Source organism: Pogonomyrmex barbatus, unplaced genomic scaffold (assembly GCF_055798465.1).
Source record: "Pogonomyrmex barbatus isolate J1 unplaced genomic scaffold, ASM5579846v1 scaffold6, whole genome shotgun sequence".
In the NCBI taxonomy this organism is placed as follows: domain Eukaryota; kingdom Metazoa; phylum Arthropoda; class Insecta; order Hymenoptera; family Formicidae; genus Pogonomyrmex; species Pogonomyrmex barbatus.
In genome coordinates, this window is record NW_028297160.1 from 9291892 (window position 1) to 9313713 (window position 21822).

General features: G+C 30.5%; 4 protein-coding genes across 9 annotated transcripts in view; 1 reads left to right on the top strand and 3 right to left on the bottom strand.

Moving 5' to 3' along the window:
* Positions 1-371: 371 nt before the first annotated feature.
* Positions 372-9497, bottom strand: LOC105431434 (uncharacterized). 5 transcript variants are annotated; one of them, XM_089082783.1, is made up of 8 exons: positions 9105-9497; positions 5915-6100; positions 5207-5382; positions 3880-3941; positions 3566-3679; positions 3201-3341; positions 746-971; positions 372-593 (listed from the first exon to the last, which is right to left on the bottom strand). In XM_089082783.1, the coding sequence occupies exons 2-8, from the start codon at positions 5945-5947 to the stop codon at positions 380-382; spliced, it is 966 nt and encodes a 321-aa protein (XP_088938909.1). In that variant the 5' UTR covers positions 5948-6100; positions 9105-9497; the 3' UTR covers positions 372-379. The 5 variants fall into 5 exon arrangements, with proteins under 5 accessions (XP_088938909.1, XP_011643917.1, XP_011643918.2 ...); XM_011645615.2 differs by having other exon boundaries at positions 6004-6100; positions 9105-9496; XM_011645616.3 differs by having other exon boundaries at positions 3201-3284; positions 9105-9493.
* Positions 9498-10811: 1314 nt separating this feature from the next.
* Positions 10812-13779, bottom strand: asf1 (histone chaperone asf1). Its single transcript, XM_011645620.3, has 3 exons — positions 13320-13779; positions 12024-12139; positions 10812-11910 (listed from the first exon to the last, which is right to left on the bottom strand). Exons 1-3 carry the CDS (start codon positions 13426-13428, stop codon positions 11536-11538), a joined length of 600 nt encoding a protein of 199 aa, XP_011643922.1. The 5' UTR covers positions 13429-13779; the 3' UTR covers positions 10812-11535.
* A 926-nt stretch (positions 13780-14705) lies between these two features.
* On the top strand, positions 14706-18799 carry LOC105431435 (cytoplasmic dynein 2 intermediate chain 2). Of its 2 annotated transcripts, XR_016140741.1 has the most exons (10): positions 14706-15202; positions 15287-15371; positions 15574-15789; positions 16155-16389; positions 16473-16674; positions 16746-16945; positions 17019-17161; positions 17718-17920; positions 18260-18450; positions 18528-18799. XR_016140741.1 is itself a non-coding variant. In XM_011645619.3 (9 exons), exons 1-9 carry the CDS (start codon positions 15144-15146, stop codon positions 18327-18329), a joined length of 1413 nt encoding a protein of 470 aa, XP_011643921.2. In that variant the 5' UTR covers positions 14706-15143; the 3' UTR covers positions 18330-18490. The 2 variants fall into 2 exon arrangements, 1 of the variants encoding a protein (XP_011643921.2); XM_011645619.3 differs by lacking the exon at positions 18528-18799 and having other exon boundaries at positions 18260-18490.
* A 224-nt stretch (positions 18800-19023) lies between these two features.
* Positions 19024-21822, bottom strand: part of LOC105432946 (uncharacterized) — a 17231-nt gene continuing 14432 nt past the window's right edge. The window contains exon 2 of the mRNA XM_011647975.3: positions 19024-21822. This exon is cut by the window's right edge and continues 10993 nt beyond it. The gene's annotated coding sequence lies outside the window, so the exon portion shown is untranslated.

Below are 21822 nucleotides of genomic sequence, written 5' to 3' on the forward strand. Positions count from 1 at the left end.
GCTTTTAATAAAATTATATCTCTGTGTTATAAATGATTTAGATATTATAATGAGAAATGTACTTTATGGCTTTCATGGATCTTTTTTCTTTCTTCCCACACAACAGAAATATCCAAAAGAATGCTCTTACGATGTATTTTTATAAATATTTCTGTTATTTTAACATTATATTGTAGTGTGCGGGTTATACCAATATAATACAATTTTAATATGAAAAGTATATTGAACATATGACATATATAATAGTCCATATAGAATACTTTATTCGAGAAATGTCTCGGGAATATCTTTTTATTGTCCTTTGACGTCTTTAGAACATTCCTTAAAGATTTGTGCTACATGGGAATAATTATAAATAATAGTAATCTCAATTTGTTCATTATACATTCACATTCATTCCAATATTTTGTTGCAATAATTGACGAATTTTAACAGTTTTATGATTACAATTACAATTATTATTATCATTCGGTTCAGGGCTCGAATCCGTGTTGCTGTTTTGATTAGCTGAAGAAGCTTGCAACATTGCTGTATTCCTAGTATTATCTTGTTGTTCCGTATTATTTTCTGAGTATCCAATGATAGGCAATTGTCTGTAATATATTTCATAATTTAACAAAGTGTTTTTAATTATTAATATATTATTAGTTCAAATGTTATATAACATTGTTGGAGATTTACTTTATAATATTGATGAGACTACTTGATTAGAAAACATCAAAGGAAGAAATTATCTTTCACTTACCTCATAAACTGATCATTAGTAGCGACATTATTTATAATTTGTAATTGAGTTACAAAATTCCTTTCATTAGGAACATTCACATTATTATTATCCAAATATATTTGATCTGTACCATTTTCTCTGGCCCATATTGGTGGTACACATACCCTAGCGGTTTGATGTCTATCGGCTTCTTTTGATATGTCCGCTCTATGATGTATATTTTCAACGTTTTCAAGAAATGGTTCTGAAAAAGTGTATATTTACAAATTATATAAAATTATTGCACATGTATGTTATTATTGACAATTCATATCATTTTGCTTATGTAAATAAATTACCGCGGTCTGAATCCTTCGCACTTTCATTTCTTCGCATTCAAATATGTGCGTTCACAGTATGTCAAATATGATATATCGTAGATGTACTACTGTAATGTAATAATTACATTTTTCTTAATCTACATTTACAATCGGTTATTTTCGTGCATTACCGTGTGTACTTAAAGTGTTCAAAGTTTACAAGCGTGCAGTTATAGAAGAAGTTATTTGTGTAATTAATGTTAACTAATTCAATTAATTAATTTGTCCAAACATTATGGCGGATACATATATAAAGCATTATTTGAAAGTTGATGATTTTTTGAGATTTTCTTTATGAAAATGAAAAAGCGAAGTCTTCTTTCGCGCGGATTTAAGCATCCAATTATTCACAGACTGATTTGAATGTATTAAATAAAACAATTTATTTTAGCATGAGTATATTAGTAAAATGCTTAATATATTTATTATATTAGTAATATTTTGAGCATTAGTAAAATGCTTAAAATTAAGCTAATTTCTTAAAATCTGTATTATTATGGCGTGACAGTATAGCACGTTATTCATTATTATTTTTGTTATTTGCAAATAATAATGTAACTGTCATTTAACTTAGAAATAATTCAAAAAATTTTATCAGAGTTTGTGTAAAAAAGTTCTATTATTTTTTTAGAACACGATATCCAAACCCTTTTAAAAAAATTTTTTACAATTCCTTAAGAATTTCCTGATTCTCAAGGCAATTTGTTTAAAATTCCAGGTAAAATTAAAGTTTTTAAATTTTTTAGAAATAAATATATATTTATTGTATGAAGTCCTCAATATTTTTCTTCAATACTTATAAAAATTTATAAATCATAAAATAAAATTAAGAATCGATCGAGTTTCAATCAAATTTAAAAAATTTTAAAAAAGCTATTAGAATTCTAAAAAATAAATATTTTATTACATAAAATTTTCAAGTTTTATTTTCAGAAGCTACATATAGTTATTATATAAAAAATTATATAATGTATAATCGCTACAAAATTCAACTTTTATGAAATTTAAACTAAAAGAATTAAAATAAAAATATTCGTTTTCATTAAATTGCATTTAATATGAAAATGTTATCTTCAATACTGAATATTGGATTAATCATAAAATCAGTGTGATTCAAAAATCAGTTCTGTTTAAAGCGAATGGCTCTATTGTTATCGTTACAAATTCAGTTAGTTAAAAATTCAGTCAGTAAACTCTCAATTATCATATATAATTAAGACAAAATCTTGAAAAAAGTAACTTCAAAGAAATTGTCTGATTTTTAATAATTTTATATTATTTTTTAAGAATTTCCTGATTTTTCACAGTAGAAACAAATTGCCTGATTTTTAGGTTTCTCCCAATAGTAGAAAATCTTATAGAAAATTTCTAGAAAAACTTTAGGCTTTTTAATATATTATAATATAATATATTAATAATTATAATATAATATATATAATATAATATTAAGTTGTTTAGACAAATTTGTCTTTATTGATAGAGCTTGATCATAAAGAGATATTTTATATATAATGTCTAAGAGAAAAAAGGAAGAAGAGAAGAAGAAGAGAGGAGGAAGAGAGAGGGAGAGAGGAGGGGAGAGAGAGAGAGAGAGAGAGAGAGAGAGAGAGAGAGAGAGAACACGAACTTTTCCCAATAGATTAAGCAAATTAAGTGTATACATAGTTAAAGAAGTTAAATATATACATACAATTCAATATTAGGTATTTCAATATTAGGAAAAATTCTATAACTTCTGTAAACTTTGTTAAAGATAGAAATTATTTCTAAATAATAAAATAATAAGAATTTTGATAATGTAAATGATTTGGTTGTATTTTTGTATAATTTATTTTATATAAATAGATTTTTTGACTCATGAATTTTATCATGTAATAGCATTAACATGTTTAGTGTTCAGTGTCTTTCAACTAATTTTCATATCAAATACATCATTTTATAACAAAGAAAATTGAATTATTCGAAATTGAATTATTCTAAACGTTTTTAGAAATATTTTTATTGTTATTTGTTATTTAAAATTCCGTTGTTTCTAACGATTCAAATGATAAGTTATGCGTATAATATATACATAACACATAAATATACATAATATACGTATAAAATATACTTACTTTGTTCTTCTATTGGAGCCGTCGCGACTGTTAATGTATTAATATTTTCTGTATTATTTCTCATAAGGTCAGCTTTTAAACAATCTATAGAACAAATATTTGAAAAAATATATTTAATACTTTTTGTGATTGGACAGGTAGCTATAAAAATAGAAAAAAATTAATATATATTAAGTTAAAAAATAAATAAATATTAGTTATATTAATAATAAAAAATAATTTTAATGTATAATAATATAAATATATATAATGTATAAAAAGTGTTGATAATAATTCAAAAAATAAAAAAAAATAGAAAAAAGAGAGAAAAGAAAGAAAATCTCAAGTAAAAATAATTGATAAGAAATAAAAATTAAAATACTTACATTTGTTGTAATATAGAGCGTATATACAACACAAAATTATTACGACAAAAAGAAATGTTACAGGTACAATTATAAATGTATGTACTGATAAACCAATATAATTTTCTGTGACATCTGTAAATAAAAAATTTATTGAACAATAAAAGATAAAACGAAAAGATTTCGATACAATTATACTTCTTATAAAGTTTTTTACTTTCTCGATAAAGGAATAACAAATGATTAAAATTAATGTTAAAAATAGAGTATTTATGAGCAATTTCACATTAAAATTTTTTTTTTTAATTATGAGTTCAAGAGTAATATGAATTTACCTGTATTTTCTTTATAACATAGTTCCTTTTCTTCACCGGTTGTGTACGTTTCGGTTATATATCTATAAATCAGGAAAATAGACAAAGGATAAAATACAATTCTTTATATTATAGAAATATATCACATAAATCTTCTATTGTCATATCAATTGGTTTTGGCAATGATAATTACAGTGCAATACTATTCTAATCAAACGTATTTATTTTATAAAACATAGAAGCATAGTTCGATGAATTGAATTAATTTTATATTGATATTTGTTGCTCGTAAAAAATTTTTAAATGATCACAAAAAATATTATATATATTTTTAAATAAATAAAAATTTACTATAAATTTTATTTTTTGTATATATAATTATTTTTTGTATATATAATTAACATCAATTATAATTAACATATTATTACCAAAGATAATATTGGAATGATATTTATTAGACTTATTGCAAAATCGATGCAAATATACATATTATCATTTATTGTATATATGGCAGGAAAATCCCTATCAAGCTAGCCCCCTCATCAACGCAAAATTAATTTTTAAATATACTAAAGTTAGGTGCTAATTTAGTGCTTAAGTCCGAAATTAGATGGTTGAATCGTTTGAAATTTAAAAAGCTATTGGGGGGAGGGAGCGGGGAGTTAACTTAATATTAAGTTAATCCACCCAATCAACAAAAAATAATATTTAATGAATTAAAAAAATATGTCAGAATTAGCTGCTAATTTAAATGCTCTAAGAAACGACAAAAATATTTTGAAAATATATTATAGAACTTAGACATCGATCGAATAGTCAACTCACAAGAGACAAGTTACCTTACAAAATTAGATGCTCCTGCAAATGTGGTATTAAATTATTTGTTTTTTAATATTATTTAAAGATATCAAGTCGCTGAATTAGGTGCTCGTCCCCTTTAGTAGAAACCTTTAGTAGAAACAAATCTAAACATCGACAAGTAAGATAAGCATGAGCTTTAAACATTAGTAGTGTTATGATTCAAAATCTAATTTCGGACTTAAGCACCAAATTAGCACCTAATTTTAGTATATTTAAACATTAATTTTGCATTGATGGGTGGGCTAGCTTAATAAGGATTAGCGTTTGATTCGAAAAATCTTGCTTCCAATGTTACTTATTATGAAAAATATATTTTTCGCAATTGAATAGATAACTAGTAAGTGAAAAAACAAATAGAAGAATATCGACATCAATGACAATTAGGGAAACAATATAATTAGATAAAACTATGATATTATAAAACTATAATATCTAATTCTAAGATTCAAAAATTATTCCAATAAAAAAAAAAAAAAAACAAACTTACCCTTGTAAACAAGCTCCGCATTGCGCTGCAATACGTGCCGGTGCTGTACCATTTAAACGATTGTAATTTCGGCAATTAATATAATTTACACAAAATTTGGAAACCTCATAGCAATAAGAGATATTTGGGATACAATCATTGTCGCTCATGCACATCATAAATGCTCTCTTCGAAACCTGCAACAGAAACATGTTATATTTCAATACAAGAGTTTATGGAAACAATTGAAGCAATTTTTTAATTTTCTAAAAAAATAGGAAAGCGGCTTAAATATAAATTTAAAAAATATTATTAGGCACCAAAAATCTTACTTCAATGAATTGCTGATATTCTATTCTCTTATTTTGTGTGTGTGTGTGTGTGTGTGTGTGTGTGTGTGTGTGTGTGTGTGTTTGGAATTTGAACTTAGATGATCTAAGTTCGAATTTTTGCCAAAAAAAGCAAGCATCTAATTTCGACCTTGAGCAAGTAATTAGCATCTAATTAGTTCTGTTGTATTTTTTTTTGTTTAAGCAATAAATATTTATTTTTTTATTGAGAGGGACTAACTTAATGTTAAGCCAGCTCCCCAATATTTTTTTAATTTTTTCCTAAACGGTTCGAGGTACCTAATTTTGATACCTAATTTGAACATCTAATTAGCACTTGATTTTAAAATATATAAAAATTTATTTTGCACTAGTGGGAGGGGGGGGGGGGTTAGCTTACGGAGTGAAACATTTGCCGCTTCTGCACCGGCATCGTTCAGAGATTCTTGCGATTGAAAAAGAAACGAAACGACAGGTGATGACTCATACCGTAAAGTAGTGTTAGTTATGCCATCATCTACAAAGCCTTCCTCATCGTCAATAATATATCGCTTTCTTTCTTTCTTCTCCTCATTTCCTTGAACATCTATGTATTTTCCGAAGCAATCGGTTTCGTCAATAAAGAAAGTCGTGAGGGTTATTTATTACCTTCGTTCATTACAATAACATGTTCTACCACATCCGCCAACGCGTGATATCGAGAAATGCGATGTCATTGTGTGATACAGACAAGAAATATTATATTACGTTTCATTTCGTGAAAGCCTTCTTTCGAATCTTTAAAAAAATTTTTTTTTTCGCTCCTCTTCGAAGGATAATCAAATCGCTCGCAAACTTGTGACATCTCTATTGAGTGTATTACGCTTTTTTAAAAATTAAATTTGAACAATGAAAAAAATAAATTTGAAGAATATTTTGGATTGCACTGTATTGTATTATTTCAAGTCGAAAGGTTCTTTTACAATTTTTTTCTTTAGATTTTCTTTGTATTTTCGTTTCTCCTCAAAGGATGATGAAATCGTTCATGAACTTACAATATCTTTCTATGCGCGTTCTGCGTTCACTATCCTTTCTTAAAAATTAAATTTTAGGAGTGAAAAGCAAATTTAGGAAAACATTTTGGATTGCCGATAATAAATATAGTCTCGTTTTATTTCAGATCGCAAAGAGGTTTTTTTATTTATTTTTTTTTTTTTTTAATTTATATCTTCGATCTTCATGTATGTTTGCATTATCAAAATATTTTAAATAATAAATGTGATTGTTTCATGAACACTTATATTTATTACCAAGTTTGAGTTTCGTTTTCCATTATCTTTTTTTTTTAATACAATTTTTTTAATACATGCGACCTGTGATATTTAGTATCTCTATTAATTTTCTTGTTATTATTTTTAATGACAGTATATTTATATGCATGTGCAAAAGAATACCTTTTAAGAATATTATAAAATGTAATATAAGAGAATATATAAACTTGATATTTGATGTTTTGTATATAATTTTTACTATACTAACAACACAAAAAAGTTTATAGTTTATAGTAAAAAAGTTTATAGTAATTTTACTACATATATATTAAAATTTTTTTGAGTCGTTATAACAATTTTGTTCTTTGAATTTCTAAACCATTATATGTGCATTTCCACTTTTAAAAGATTGATTTTTATAATTTTATTAGAAGTGCATAATTATAGTAATAATTTATTATTGAAAAATTTTGTGCTATCATGAATATAAAAATCATTAAGAAATTAGTAATTTAAGATTCTTAGAATAAATAAATTATTACATGCAACAAAATTTATTTGCAAATTAATTCAATATTTTAAATAGTTACAAAGATACTGGAATACATTAAAACTTTTAAAGCTTTCTCGCTGCAGCCATATTGAATTATGACGTCAGAGGCGAGAAATAACATATAAAAAGTTTCTTGCGTCGTATAGCTTTATTTTATACTTTTCCCTTAAAAACATAATATTTTCAAATTCTTAAAACTTGTAAAAAAATACTACAGAGTAAGATATTTGTCCAATAAGTCATGTAAAAAACAAAAGCCGATTCCGTAAGGTCAGCCATATTCACAACATTAGGTGTGTGATTAAAATCCGGTTATATTAATCTAAATTAGATAAATCTAACTGCACTTCTCAATATCTTCCTGTATTACAAGAACAATTGGAATCACTGTCATTTCACTGAAGTAAATATTTGGTGTCAGAAATGAAAAATAATATCGAATTTCGCAAATTCTATGAATTGTCAAATAGATCTTACTTTTATACATCGCATCATTCAAATTTAAATTTAATTAATGCCACCTTCGTATTTCGAATAATGTGCGTCATGTAAATAAACAAAAAAAAAAAATCAAATTTACATAAGTGATCGAATATTATTTTTATACATTCGATATTGATTAGTGATACGAAATCGATATTGTACGAAAATTGCTCTAATTAAGTTCTTTTCTTTAATATAGGCTTATATAAAGAATATAATTTTAAAAGAAAAAAATCAATACGATCCAGAAATTAGTTAATATGAACTTGATTTAATTTAGTCTAAAAATTTTAGAAATTCTAGAAATGATCGTAGTCGACAAACATGTCTCAACTACGAAGGTCTATCGACGATCTATCTTTCACGAAGGCTAAATTAAATAATATTTATTTTTATCATCGATACGATATATTACATATAATAAAAATAAAGATAATCGATATTATATATAATAAAGATAAAAAAACAATATATTGATATATTATGTAATTGTAAATAATAATATACAAAAGCTAATTTTATGTATTTTGGTGATTCAGATCCAATACATGTTTCTAACATTTCTTATTCCTGAATGATGACGAGAAAGTTCTAGTTTCATCTCTTTAAGCTATCTTTAATAACTACTTCTTCTAACTACTTGAAAATCGCGGATTCCGGATTAAATCGACGCTTAATCTCAAATTAAAAAAATAATTTATATATACTATATATAATCCACAAAAATTTTTAAGCACTTGCGTCTCCTCTTAAACATTTTTCTATTTTTATTCATAATTTTTTCGTACAATTTCGATTTCTACATGTGCACGTGGAATTGCAACGATTAAGAAATGATTACATCCAGAGCACGTGTAAACTAAGGTATATATTATCGTATCTTATCACTATCTTCAATAAATATCTTGACAATTTACATTGACTTCAATTTTTAAAAAAACACAAAGAAATTATTAGTTTAAAATATATACGCAGTTTAAAATATATACGCACACTTGTCATTTTTTACGCAATGTATTGAATGCTTTAGTAAAATAGCCGCAAGCGTTTCAAATTAAAATTCAAATTAAAATTTAACTTTCGATCATATCCCGCATAAAAGGAAGTGCGAATGTAAAAATATTATTTATATTATAAATATTATATAAACAAGTAGCGTTGATATTATTTACAATATCACATAAAAGAAACAAAAATAAAAAAATAAATTTCAAGATAGGTCACCGGGATAAATAAATCTATTTTCGCTTTTTTCAAAATGCGAAATCGAAATAATGGGGAAAAAAGATGTTTCTATGACTCACCATTTTGTTGAAGAAATTTTATTATATATAGTGACAAATCTGATGTTACACACATTCAAATTTGAAAAAACACTCAACTGGATAATTTATTTTTTTTATCAACGAGTGTGTCTTCTTTACTTCCTTCCGTGTTTGTTTTTCTGCGTCGTAAACTGGAGTTTAACCGGGATTTAACTGGGGTTCACTCGCTTTACCGATTCACCTGTAGACGTTCGATCAGTAGTACTGATTCAGCACTGACCTGTTGCAACAAGTTTGTGCCTGCTCTCGAGGTTAGTGACTCGAGAGTAGGGGGGACGCCCACAATTAAGAAAGCTCATCCATGAGCATCATCAGTCTATCCGAGATCTCGAATGTTCACGGACACCCTTCTTCAATTGTGTGTGCGTCATCCCCTGTACTCTCTCTTACTCTCTTATATTCGGTTTTCTGAACCTATCCTAGCTCCATCTTCATCTTGAGTCTGGAGTGAATAATAGGGAAAAGACAGATTGGAAGACGAACTTACAGGATCGGAATAATTATGAAAGGAGCAGTAATGAACATACGGGATTTTAGCGAAAATGAGAGATTCAGAATTTAAATCGTGGCAGACTTCATTATTTTGTCCAGTTTTACATAATTTATTGTATAAATTCGAAATTATATATTAAAAATTAAAAATTAAAATACAAAAATTAAAATTTAAATCAAATGTAAATGTAATTAACTATATTATAAATTTATATGTATAATTCGGAGTCTCGGCTGTATAAATTTAATAAAATTCTTTTTAAAATAAAAAATTTGTGTGTATTTAATAGCTGTAATGACTGCTCTTTTCAACTACTTCAATTGTTTTAACAATTTCTTCTTTATTTTCTCCTTCAAAAATTGATTTTATAATATCATATACTTAATATCAGACGAATATACTTAATATCAGAATAAAATATTATATTTTACTTTATAAGTATTATTGCTGTATTAGATTTAATATAACAATGTATTAAATATGCATGAATAACTTAATCTTGTGTGTATTATAAATAACTTGTTAATCTAATAAAATATCTACTAAAAGTATTGAGAAAAATAAATGTAAATGTGTGTGAATGGATAGATTAATTATCAAAATAATATTCATTGAGAATAGTTAACAGTCTATATTTGCAGAGTTTAGATTTAAATTCTTCATATACAAAAATTCAAAACTTGATTTTATAATTCTTTTGTATTATTTTTAAAAGAAAGAAATAGAATCTTATCAAAGTTTTATAAAAAAAATGTACAAATATATGAAACAATTTCAAAAATATATACATCGAAAATAGATACAAAAATAAATAGAGAAAATAAAAAATGTTACAATTAGGAACATGATTATATTAAAATTAAAAAAAATATTAAACGCATTAGTAAGTATTTTATTCGTAACTTGCCAAACCAGTTAATTATATTTCAAAATCTTAGTTCTGAAAATTACTTTTTAATTGTTTACAGCTTCATTAAAAATCTTGAATTAACAATGTTTTAAATTGTAAAATGATATAAATTTTGGGTTAATAAAACAATTAGTTATTAAATCATAATTTAAATATGAATGTTAATATTAATGTTAAAAAGTATTACATGTACAAATACTAAAATGTATGTTGCGTATAATATAAATAATTATGAATTAAGTCGAACTTTTAGGTGAGTAAAGGTTGCACAAAAGAACACATATTCAAGTAAAAAACATAATATGTATTTTTTTTATCTTAGTACGTACGTATATATATATATACACTAATAAAAAATGGAAACTGTCTTATGATCTAATGCAACGTTATAATAAGCAATAATACTTAAAACATCAAAAACATATTTTTTAGTTTAAATTTTTAAATTATAATCCATTGAAATATTCCAATTTTAAAAATATAAATTGCATGAGAACATGTATTCAAATTTACTATATTATATTACAGCAAGATGATAATTATATTTAACCTCTATTTGTGCACAATTGGTATTATGATTTGTTATATCTATTTAAGTTTCTTTCTTGCACAAGTTATTTAAATCTATTTAAATAAAATTAATTTAGAGGTAAGCTATGATCCAATTCCAAATTTATATTATTCAATTAAGAGAAACAGAAAAGTGCCGAATAGAAAACTCGGCAATCCAAATCATTTCTTTTTATTCAGATGCAAGATGTATCACAAATATTGCCAACATGTAGAGTTTTCATTTAAAATGTAAAAATCGTGGCTCATAGAAAGAAAATATCAATTATTATATGGAAGGTCATTTTGCGCGATTTTTTTAAATTATCTAAATATATATATATACGGAGTGTGTACTTTTTGCTCCTTATCTTCTTTCCAGGTACTACATTTATCATTCAAATTGTTGTATAATGTTAGATTCTCGAGTTATTTTCTTATCAGCAGCAAATAGTTCTTCACATCACTTCCATTCCACCGTTTTGTGTATTCTCCGTAAAACCTAATGTGGACGTCGGTGCGTCTTGTGACGTATCTTCCAACGCTGGCGCATCCATACCTTCGGGGAGATTGTTCGCCGTTCCAGTTGGACAATCGTCCCAATTTATTTTAAATCTAGTTACACGTGGTTTATCGCCTAATATGTTTCTTTGAACTTTATCGAATTGTGGTTGCGGCGGTGGATTTTCTCGAAGTTCTGGATCCGTATATTCATTATTTATAAAATAACCCACGCGAACAAATTCATGACCTCTATAGGAACAAGTTAGCAACACGACAGTTACACCAAGAGCATCGTTGACTGGAATTCTACTCACATCAGGTGGATCAGCCTAATAATGGAAGAAAAGAATAATAATCAGAACATTAATCAGAAATGCTAATCATTATTAAATTATATGTTATAATATGAACATTTAAACAATAAAACTGATATATATTTTACCTGAAATACAAACATATGTCTTCCTTCAGGGATTGGACCAACATAAATAGTATCTAGAACTTGATCAAATTCTTCCGACTCTGCGCTGCCCACATATATCATTTTCCATTCTAAATCTAAAACAATATTAATGTTGTATATTTATTTTCTTTCTTTCTCTTTCCTTGATTATGTATATACAGAAATATATATAGAATATAAAAATATTTTGCATAATACAAGAAAATTGGATCATCTAAGCGAATCATTTGATTTATTGATATATCATAATATATCAATAAATTAATAGCAATTTGTATTGAATTATATTAAGTTGTATTGAATTATATTTCTCATATTAACATTAATATTAATTTTCTGATATTTAGCTAATACTTTTTACACTAAGATACTTTTTGCAATAAGAATTTTTCATAAACAAAAAGATAATATCACTTAATTATTAATTTATTAGAGATAAAATTTAGTTTTGATTTGAGCCCATTGCAAGCCTGTTAAGAATAACGACACATGATCAGCAATATAAGCAATTTTATTTCTTGTATATATAAATTAAAAAATAAAAAAATTATTTTAAACTTCAGATCCTGTTTATAGAGTATTCCTTTGTTATTTTTTATATTAGATTAATAGTAAAAATCAAGAATCTACTAAATGTAAATTAGATAAGATTTAGCTCTACTTTTGCTAGCAATCAATATTAAATATACCAAATAAATACCATATATCACATATACCAAATATATCTATTCATCTTTATCATGTAGATTGACTTTAATTTACTTTTGTTTTTATTCTAAGAATTGGAAAAAGATAAAAAGTAAATCAAGAAATAAAGTTCTGTTCGATTTCTATCATCAATCTTTGTTGTATCTTGTTGACAAATTTTACTGTATTTCTGCCAACGATATTATATATGTCTTATATACAGATTCTGTATCAGATAGCTCGATAGCTTCTTTGCCAATAAAATTTGTAATAGATATCTCATGGAAATGGTTCTCAAAGAATTCCTCGGCTCTTTCACTTGCATCGCTGCAAGAAAAACTCTACAGACAAAGACTCTCATCACACTTGAACGTACGCCATCATTCCCTTATTGTTAACAAATCCCACATTTTTGCAGTCAAGCGTATTACGGAAAACTCGTGAACAGTTCTGTGTCATCGACGGCTGTGACCAATCGTAGTTGAAAAATTAACCTAAAGAACGGCTATCAAGAGCCGCGGATTCCGGAGGAAAGCGGGATTAAACACAAGATTGTCGCGTATGCTCGCGGGATCCAGAGACTCGCACCTTCTTTCAGCTCCTCGATGCACTCGAACGTGACTTCGAACTGGAACGGATTCAAGAACGGCGAGGGATTGTCGAGGACAGCGACGTTCGCCAGCTGAACCTTGGCCATTATATATTCCACAGATCCGTGAAGTTTGAGCGAGACGAAACCGGTTTCGATGAACTACGCAGCAGGATTTCGTACAGCTCTTTGTCGGCGAATGGAATACAACGTGTTGCGCATCCACGTGCGATGTACGATTATCCTACGGACTACGATCGCGGGCTCGTGAGCCGAGTAAACAACTCTTCATCGCAGTACGCAAGGGTGGTTTGGCGGCAAACGAACCGAAGCACGCTTCCGGTGTCGCGCCGTACTAGCATCCAAAAAGCGGCTCTGTTTATCGTCGAAATGCGACACGCGTTACGGCGAGTGCGCACGCGGCCAGAAATTCGCGCTAGAATTTTAGAGCGGCATGCGCGCGAAATGTTGTTATTATTATCGCGCTATAATGCGAGGCGTGTGCGTTGCTCGTCGCGCGTTTCGCGTTCATACGCCGAGAAGGCGCATGAGCGTCCCGTTTGAATGATAATTTTGATGACTCCGGGGACAGCAGATATTTATAGACTTTAGAAATAACTTCGTAAAAGTGCTGATACTGTGAAGTATAACGTTATTATCTATGCTTTGCAAATTCGTTTCGAATTTGCAGAGTGCGTGCGTTTTCAATACGAAATTCATTTACGATAAATCGTATGATTGTTGATAATTGTCGGGGGGGGGGGGGGGGGCTAATGAAAGCAAAAATGATAGAGATAACATGGAAGTTTCTCTGTTCATGTTATTATATGTGACCGTATAATTTGGTTTCTCTTAAAATATTTCATTTCATCGTAATAAATTAAAATTAATAAATTTGTAAATAAATAAATTAATAAAATAAGTTAAAATTAATAAATTGATAAATTGATTTTTTAAACGTATTGATTGGCTAAATAATAGTGCAGTTTTTAAATTCCCAAAATTTCTATACTTTGTAACCAATCAACAATGCTAAACTTTAAGCCTTGTGTTCATAGTGCTAGAAATCGATCGAAATAGTATTAAATGGACGAAAAATTGACCAATCGTATCGATCAATTGACCGAAATGGTATTGCGATTGGTCAATTTTTCCTCTGAGATCTCAGGCCAATTTCTAACATCATGTATACACGATTTAACATTGGGCTGCGTTCAGAATTACACCTGAATGCAACCAGATATTATCCTTGTTTAACATTCGATTAGCAATAAAGATGAAATGATACATATTCCTTTTTTTGTATTATTAAGTTTACATTTCGTGCGCATCTGACTGCACAGCATGTGTATGTGTGGTCACCAAATATTCAAACGTGACCACTGCGCATACTCAGTTGTTGCATCACGTTGGTATGACAGATTTCTTAACCTCGAAATTGACTAACGATTAATATCTCGATTCGCGGGGCAGAACGACACTTTTTTTCTGCCAGATTCTTTCGTTTCATGCAAAAACGTGTCGAATGAGCTTAATTTCATCAAAATCGGAGATGGGAGACCTAAACTAAACATTTACCTTAATACAGCCAGTTTAGTCAAAAAGAACAGGTCTATCATCATCACTGACAGCACATTTTGACAGTCAGGTATAGATGGCATGATTAGTCTATCAGCTGATGTATGTTGTATACATTTGTAGCGACAATCAAATATTAGTTGCTGCGAATAGTGTAATTTGAAAGGTTACGATTTATACATTTAAAAAAATCGTAAGACATAATTAAATCCTAGAAAAGAAAGAAAATAACTAAGACTGAAAAAATGTTTAGTACCAAGTCCTTTGACGTTGTGAGTTTCAATTCGGAATTGTCTACTGCAAGGTAAGATGATCACTCGAATTATTGTTAAAAAATAGTAGTCTTTTATTCTGTAATTAATAACAAAACTGTATTGTTCTTTTCTAGATTAGAAACGTCTGCAAATGTTCAAACAACGGAAATAGTCTACACAAATGACGATACACAAACTACAGAAACACGGAGTATCGGGGTATGTTAGTTAAAAGATTTTATTAAATTCAGGAATTTTTTATTTTATATCTGATTCAACCAGTTTAAACTGGATTTCTTTAGAAACATGTAAACTACAAGATGTCAATAGTTATTAATATTATCCACCTTAACTTTATCCAAATAACTGGTTTTATTTGATATAATTTTATTATGTTTTGTATTAATTTTTATAACTCTAGATCCAAACAGTGAACGGACAAAAAACAGATGTACAAGTGGATTATGATAAATTGGCGGAGTTTTTAAAAAGAGTCACGCCAGGAATTCTGGAAGCTCTCGATGAAGCTTACGCTACTAATGCCTTTGACGAGTATGATCCAAATGTCACAGAGGTCTCGATCGGCACCGTAGAATTATTGAAAAAAATAAGCGTATTGAGAGAGACAGACACTCAGGTATATCTTTTTCAGTAAAGTTAAGGCTCAAATCATGATAAACAGAAATAAGGAATTAAATCTAAAGTATTAGAAATAGAAAATTATTTTTGATCAATGAAAGAATATCTTGATGTTCTAATTGTATATGAAACATTGTTTTCCGTGTTAAATTTAGTTTTTTATAATGATATAAGCAACTGTTTTGAATATACACATAAATTCAGAAATAAAAAGTAGGTGCTAGAGGCTCTGTCTTACCGAGGATTGTCAGTGTTCTGTTTTCTTGTTTTCCTAATTTTCTATATTTAACTCTTCATTGTGGTCTTAAATATCCGTGATAAATGTGAAGTTGAATGGTTGATCATGAATCTAATGTCTTGTAGATTAAAGTGAGTGATTTATCATGGAGCACCGTCGGCGGAACATTAGCGATAGGCCTCGGTCATACTTATCACGAGACGTGGTGCGATCATCTTTCCACAATTCAGTTGTACAATATTACTATGGAAGATAACGTCACGGATATGCCTACTAAAACATTAGAAACGAATGGATGTGTCACAACGCTATCTTATCATCCAACAGAACCAGCTATCCTCGCGGCCGGATTGTCCAATTGTGAAAATTTCTTTCAGTTTCAATTAACAATGATATTTACGAAAATTTATCCGCCTGACAAAATTTTTCTATAATTTCTTAAGGGGATGTGTTGGTCTGGAATCTTAGGAACGATGATTCCGTCATACCCATGCACGTATGCACGCACAGCGATTGCGTGTCTCAAGTATTCTGGAGACCGAGATCTGTGAACGACGTAGCCCTGCTACTTAGCTCCAGCAGAGATGGATATATACTAATTCACAAATTGACGACAAATTTTACGAGCGTTCAGCTGCACAAACGGTGCGTACATCTGGTTGCTTGATCACAATCAATCGTACAATTTCATTTACGCATTCTTCATTGCATTGCAGATTCAAGATAGTCAAGGAACGTAATCCGGTGGAAAGTGCTAGACCACGAAGCGCCGGGGGTACGCGTGAACGCGCTGCAGAGGCAGGATTGTGTATCACGAGTTTTGATTTTTCACCAAGGCATCCCAGTATATTTGTTGTTGGAACGTTATGTGGTGGAATCTATAAATGCAGCCTGGATAGCGTAACTCCTATTGAAGGTTCGTACCCGTTGAACATAAGATTTTTCGCATAAGATTTTTTTTTTAAATATGATACCTTTGTTGATTTCAGGAGACGCTACGCTTGTAGATCCCGTAATCGATGAATATGAGAGGCACGGAGGTAGCATTACCTGTATCAAATGTTCGCCGTTACGCAATCTGTTTGTCAGCAGTGCCACGGATAAGGAAATCCGTATATACAACCTTGACGAGGTAAATCTTCATGTATATATCTTAACTTTCTTAACAATTATAACTTCGGTCCTGCGGAAATATAAAAAATATTATTTAATGTTTTTATGTATTTTATGTATTTTGACAAGTTATTTTTCTGTAAATGATTAAAACATGACTTACGAAAGTATGTTTCCATATAATAAACTGCATTATGCAAAAAAATTTTGATAAAAAATTAGAGAAATGGAAAACTAAAGTTTGCAAAATTTTAAAAATGTCTTGATTTTTAATTATGAATATTATCTTTAAATGAAGACGGAATTTAATCAAAGACTTTTTACGTTCCTGAACACGTTACGTTTCTGCGTGATATCCGCGTGTAAGAATGTGTCATTACTTCAAAATATAATGTTGTTTAATCTTGTTTAATCTTCGGTGAATAATAGTCACTTATCATCCAGGATCAGAAACAAAAGATAAAGAATTGATTAATACAAACTTTTGCAAAAAATTAAAGACCATACGTTAGTTTAATCTTTCGTTACGTAACTTCGAAGTTATATAATTGTGTATTGTATGAATGCACGCGTAGCATGTCAGTCAGCAAATTATTTCCGTGGACAATACAATTGTGGGATTAACGTGGATGATCGGCAATCAAGACATATTCACAACTTATGGAGCGGGCGCGTCTGTAAAGTTTTACAACGTTAAGGATGGTAAACCTGTGACGTGTACAAAATTCGAGGTGACTGGCAAAGAAAGTATTAGCAGCTTACGCATAAATTCAAAAAGGTATGTGTACGTTAAGATAATCAAACTTGGATGATTCATCGTTCAAAAATTCCTTTCTCTTTCTTGCCAATTTCAAATACGAGTTGTTACAATATAGCTGGCTTCAATGTGTTACTTTCTACGAAAAATTAGTTTATAGAAAATGATTATAATTATCGTAAGTTGATAGCGAAATTACATAATAAACATTCTATTGAAAATTCTAGAAATTCTCACTTTAATATGAAGTTGTTAAACAAATAATATATGACTCAGTTCTGTGTATATATAGCAAGAGATAAGTAGATATTAATAAAAAAAAAACTGTATATTAAAAAAATCATATTTTATTTGTTCCAGAGATCTGCTGGCTGTTGGAGATGTTCGTGCGAATGTTGAAATATGGAAATTTCCACGTCACTTGTTTTGAACGTCGCTTTGATTGACGCAATTGCTTGCGACATTCGCTGAATGGACTCACATCACTACGTGCGCTTTATATATATATATATATATATATATATATATATATATATATTGCACATATCCATGTAATCGTTTTTACTGAAATAAATTATTTCGAACATTGAATCTTTTTTACGTCATAGTGTGTCGTTTTTCTTTACAGATAAAAAGATGATATCACAATTCTTGTTATCATGTTTGAGTAAGAGTTATTTCAAGATCAAAAATATCCACCAAATTCGAAGATCATTTCTGCAACAAAATATGACATTATGTTTTATTAAAAATGTTCATTCAATAAATGTTTGCATGTTGCAACCTTAAAAAATGTATTCTATCGAAATTATCTTTGAAAAAGAACTGAAATATATCTGTAATATAAATATATATTAAATCCGACAAGAATATTAATAAAAAATTTCACTATATAGCTTATCCAATTATATGTAATTATTATAAAAACAATAATTTATCTTACCTCTGTTCTGTAATTAATCACTGATCATCTGGAAGGTGGAATAATGGGGATAACATTTTATTTATATTTCAAGTATGTTGAAAAGTTGTCCTGAAAAGGACAGTTTTGAATTTTTGTCCTGACAAGGACAGTTTGCTTGTATTGTTTCAACTGAGAAGATGCAGCGACGTCCGCGACTCACTTGCGGGTCCCTTTCGGGACCCTGAGGAATAATAGAAAGGATTATGCTGGAGAATCTGATTAAAATAGGATATGAAATATGTGAGGAAAAGATCGGAAAAGAAAAGGAAGGCGATTCTCTCGTGAAATATCTTGCAAATCTTGAAAGCCTGAAATCACATGTTAGGGTTCATAAATCAATGCAAAAAAACTTTTTCTTTTTTCTTCTTTCAAGGAGAGGAATAAAATAGGAAATAGGATAACTGAAAATTTCTTCTACTCCATTCTGATGGTTTCTTCTTCTTCTTACATGAACGGCAAGATGTTGATTCCGTCCTCCTCTCGAACACGTACAAACTTCTTGAAATAGCAACCTTTTACGCGAAACTCGTCAGACAAGTCCGCAAGTCATCTTCTTCTCTTGTTTCTCTCTTATCTCCGTCATCAAAGATCTTCCTGCGATTTGCTCCTGCATTTATCTCAGCTACTTCACTTCTCTTTCTTTCTCTCTAAGTTTCTTTAACAATTATATGAATGCGTCTCTCGTAATAAGTGACTCACATAGACATCTCGAAATACACAAATTCCGTCCCCGTGTAAAAATGACTGTATAATCGCGCTGAAATATACTCTGGAAGTCACGGAGACGGAGACAGCTCCGGTGAAGATGATCCCCGGCCTCACCTCGTAAAAACTCCGCTTGGGTTTCCCCGCGACTCGATCGACGGAACTAAAACTCCGCCCGCTTTCTGTTCTCCTGGTTCACCCACCACAGGAATCGATCTACCGGGCACATTATTGCACGCCAAATTTCTCGATTCTTCAGTTTCTTCTTTTCTCTCTCTCTCTTCTCTTATCTCGCTTTCTTATGTTTCTTCTCGCGACGTTCTCTCCTCTCTCTCTCTCTCTCTCTCTCTCTCACACATGTTCACACATACTCTCTTTCTCTCTCACTGGTCTCATCTGCACACTTGTAATATTTTTTTGGCGCCTTTTGTATTCAAAAAGACATTTTCTGGTCCATTTTTTCCTCCTTCTCCTCCTCCTCTTCTTCTTCTTGAAAAATCTTGTCACCCACTTCAGTCACTCGGATTCGAGATACCTCTCTCTGCTGACGGGCGGAGAGCTTTTTTCATATATACTTGCTGCTCCGCTCTTCGCTCCGTATCTCGACTAATCACACGCACCCGAGAAACTTGCGTTTCCTTAATCCTCTTCCTCTTTCGCTCCCTCTTTCCCATACCCCTTTGCCGCATCTCTTCCTGTGTCGAATCCCGCTGAGCTTTCGTCTTGCTTTCACAGTCCCCCCTCCTCCTTCGAGAAACCCATCGGCGTTATAAATGTGCAAAGCAAAGTACGATACAAACAGTTTACGCCCTTAGGTACGACTCAACTCGTTCTCTCTTTTTCTCCTCGGCAGGAATGCCGAGTGTTGTATTTAAGCAAACAGCTTCCGGGAAGCCTCCGACTTCACCTTGTTCATTACACTGTCTTCCTCGAATGTTACGATCCTCGTCCTTGGATCTTATCTTCGATCGTCTTTGATCTCTCCTTACTCACGAACGTGAAGACAAAGAGAAAGCTCGGCACAATTCTTAGTGCCGAGTTAGTCATCTCTCGATCTTCACTCTTCACTCTTCATTCTTCTCTCTCTCTCTCTCTTCTCGTCGGACGCGCAAACACGAGACAATTGTTTCGCGGCGAAAACAACGGGATGCGCGTCAAAAGATGGCTCTCGCTGATTATCCACGTGTGCCTCTTCCTCTTCCCGTCGTCGCCACAATGCCAGCGTACTCGCATCTTCTTTTCCTAGAATCGTCCTATCTCTCGGTAAGAGATAAAAGGTCACTCGGCTTTCTTTCTCAGCCGAATCGCCCTGAAGATAATTCCTTAGAGGACACTTCTCTCGAGGATAATTTCCCCGAAGATGACGATTCCCGCAGCACTCGGTATTGTCTTCTCCGAAGTGAGGTGATCTTCGCGGATGCGAACCTGACGTTGGATCATCATTGGATGGACGGACGATCGTTAGATCTCGTTTCTGCGCGTGACGACGAGTCTCCCTTCACCACCACCTTTCGTTCCCCCTTCATCCTCTTCTATCCGATTTTCCAATCTCGCGTCTACGTAATTGGATCTTCCTATTGACGTTCGGATCCAACGAATCGTTCGAACGGGTCGCCAGTGTACACTCGTACGCAACTCTCAACGGAAGTCTTCCCCTCTTCTCGCGTAGCAAAATAATTCTCTCCTCCTCTATCTGTTTTCGAGGGCGTCCCTCTCCCCCCCCCCCTCCCCTCCGCGCGTTCTCTCTACTTCCTCTCTATTTACAATTATTTAAATGTATTCTCGTCGTCTATATTACTATCTTCAGCATCATCGATCGACGCGACGAGCCTCCCTCTCTTCCTCTTGTAAACAGTTAAATTCTTAATCGCGACATATATATATATATATATATATAATATATAATGCCTATTAACGCTCCAGTCAGACCTTAAGTATTAGCTTTTTGTTTTTTCTTTTACGGTACTACATAATAGATTACGGTCGTTATCTTCTATGTCTTACTCTAAAAAACCTCGACGGTTAATTGCATCTCGTCATGCCCGTGACAATAGCTGTCAGAGGGGCACGGAGGGAGGAAAAATTGTCATCCTCTCAACGTTGTTGTCATCATCACAGAGATCTCGACTCGATATTCTTACAACTATTATTAACTTCCCCTATTAGATTCGCAGTTCTTTAACTATCTCTCTCTCTCTCTCTCACTTTCTCTTTCTCGACACGCTCGCAATTTTGTACACTCGCACATATTGTA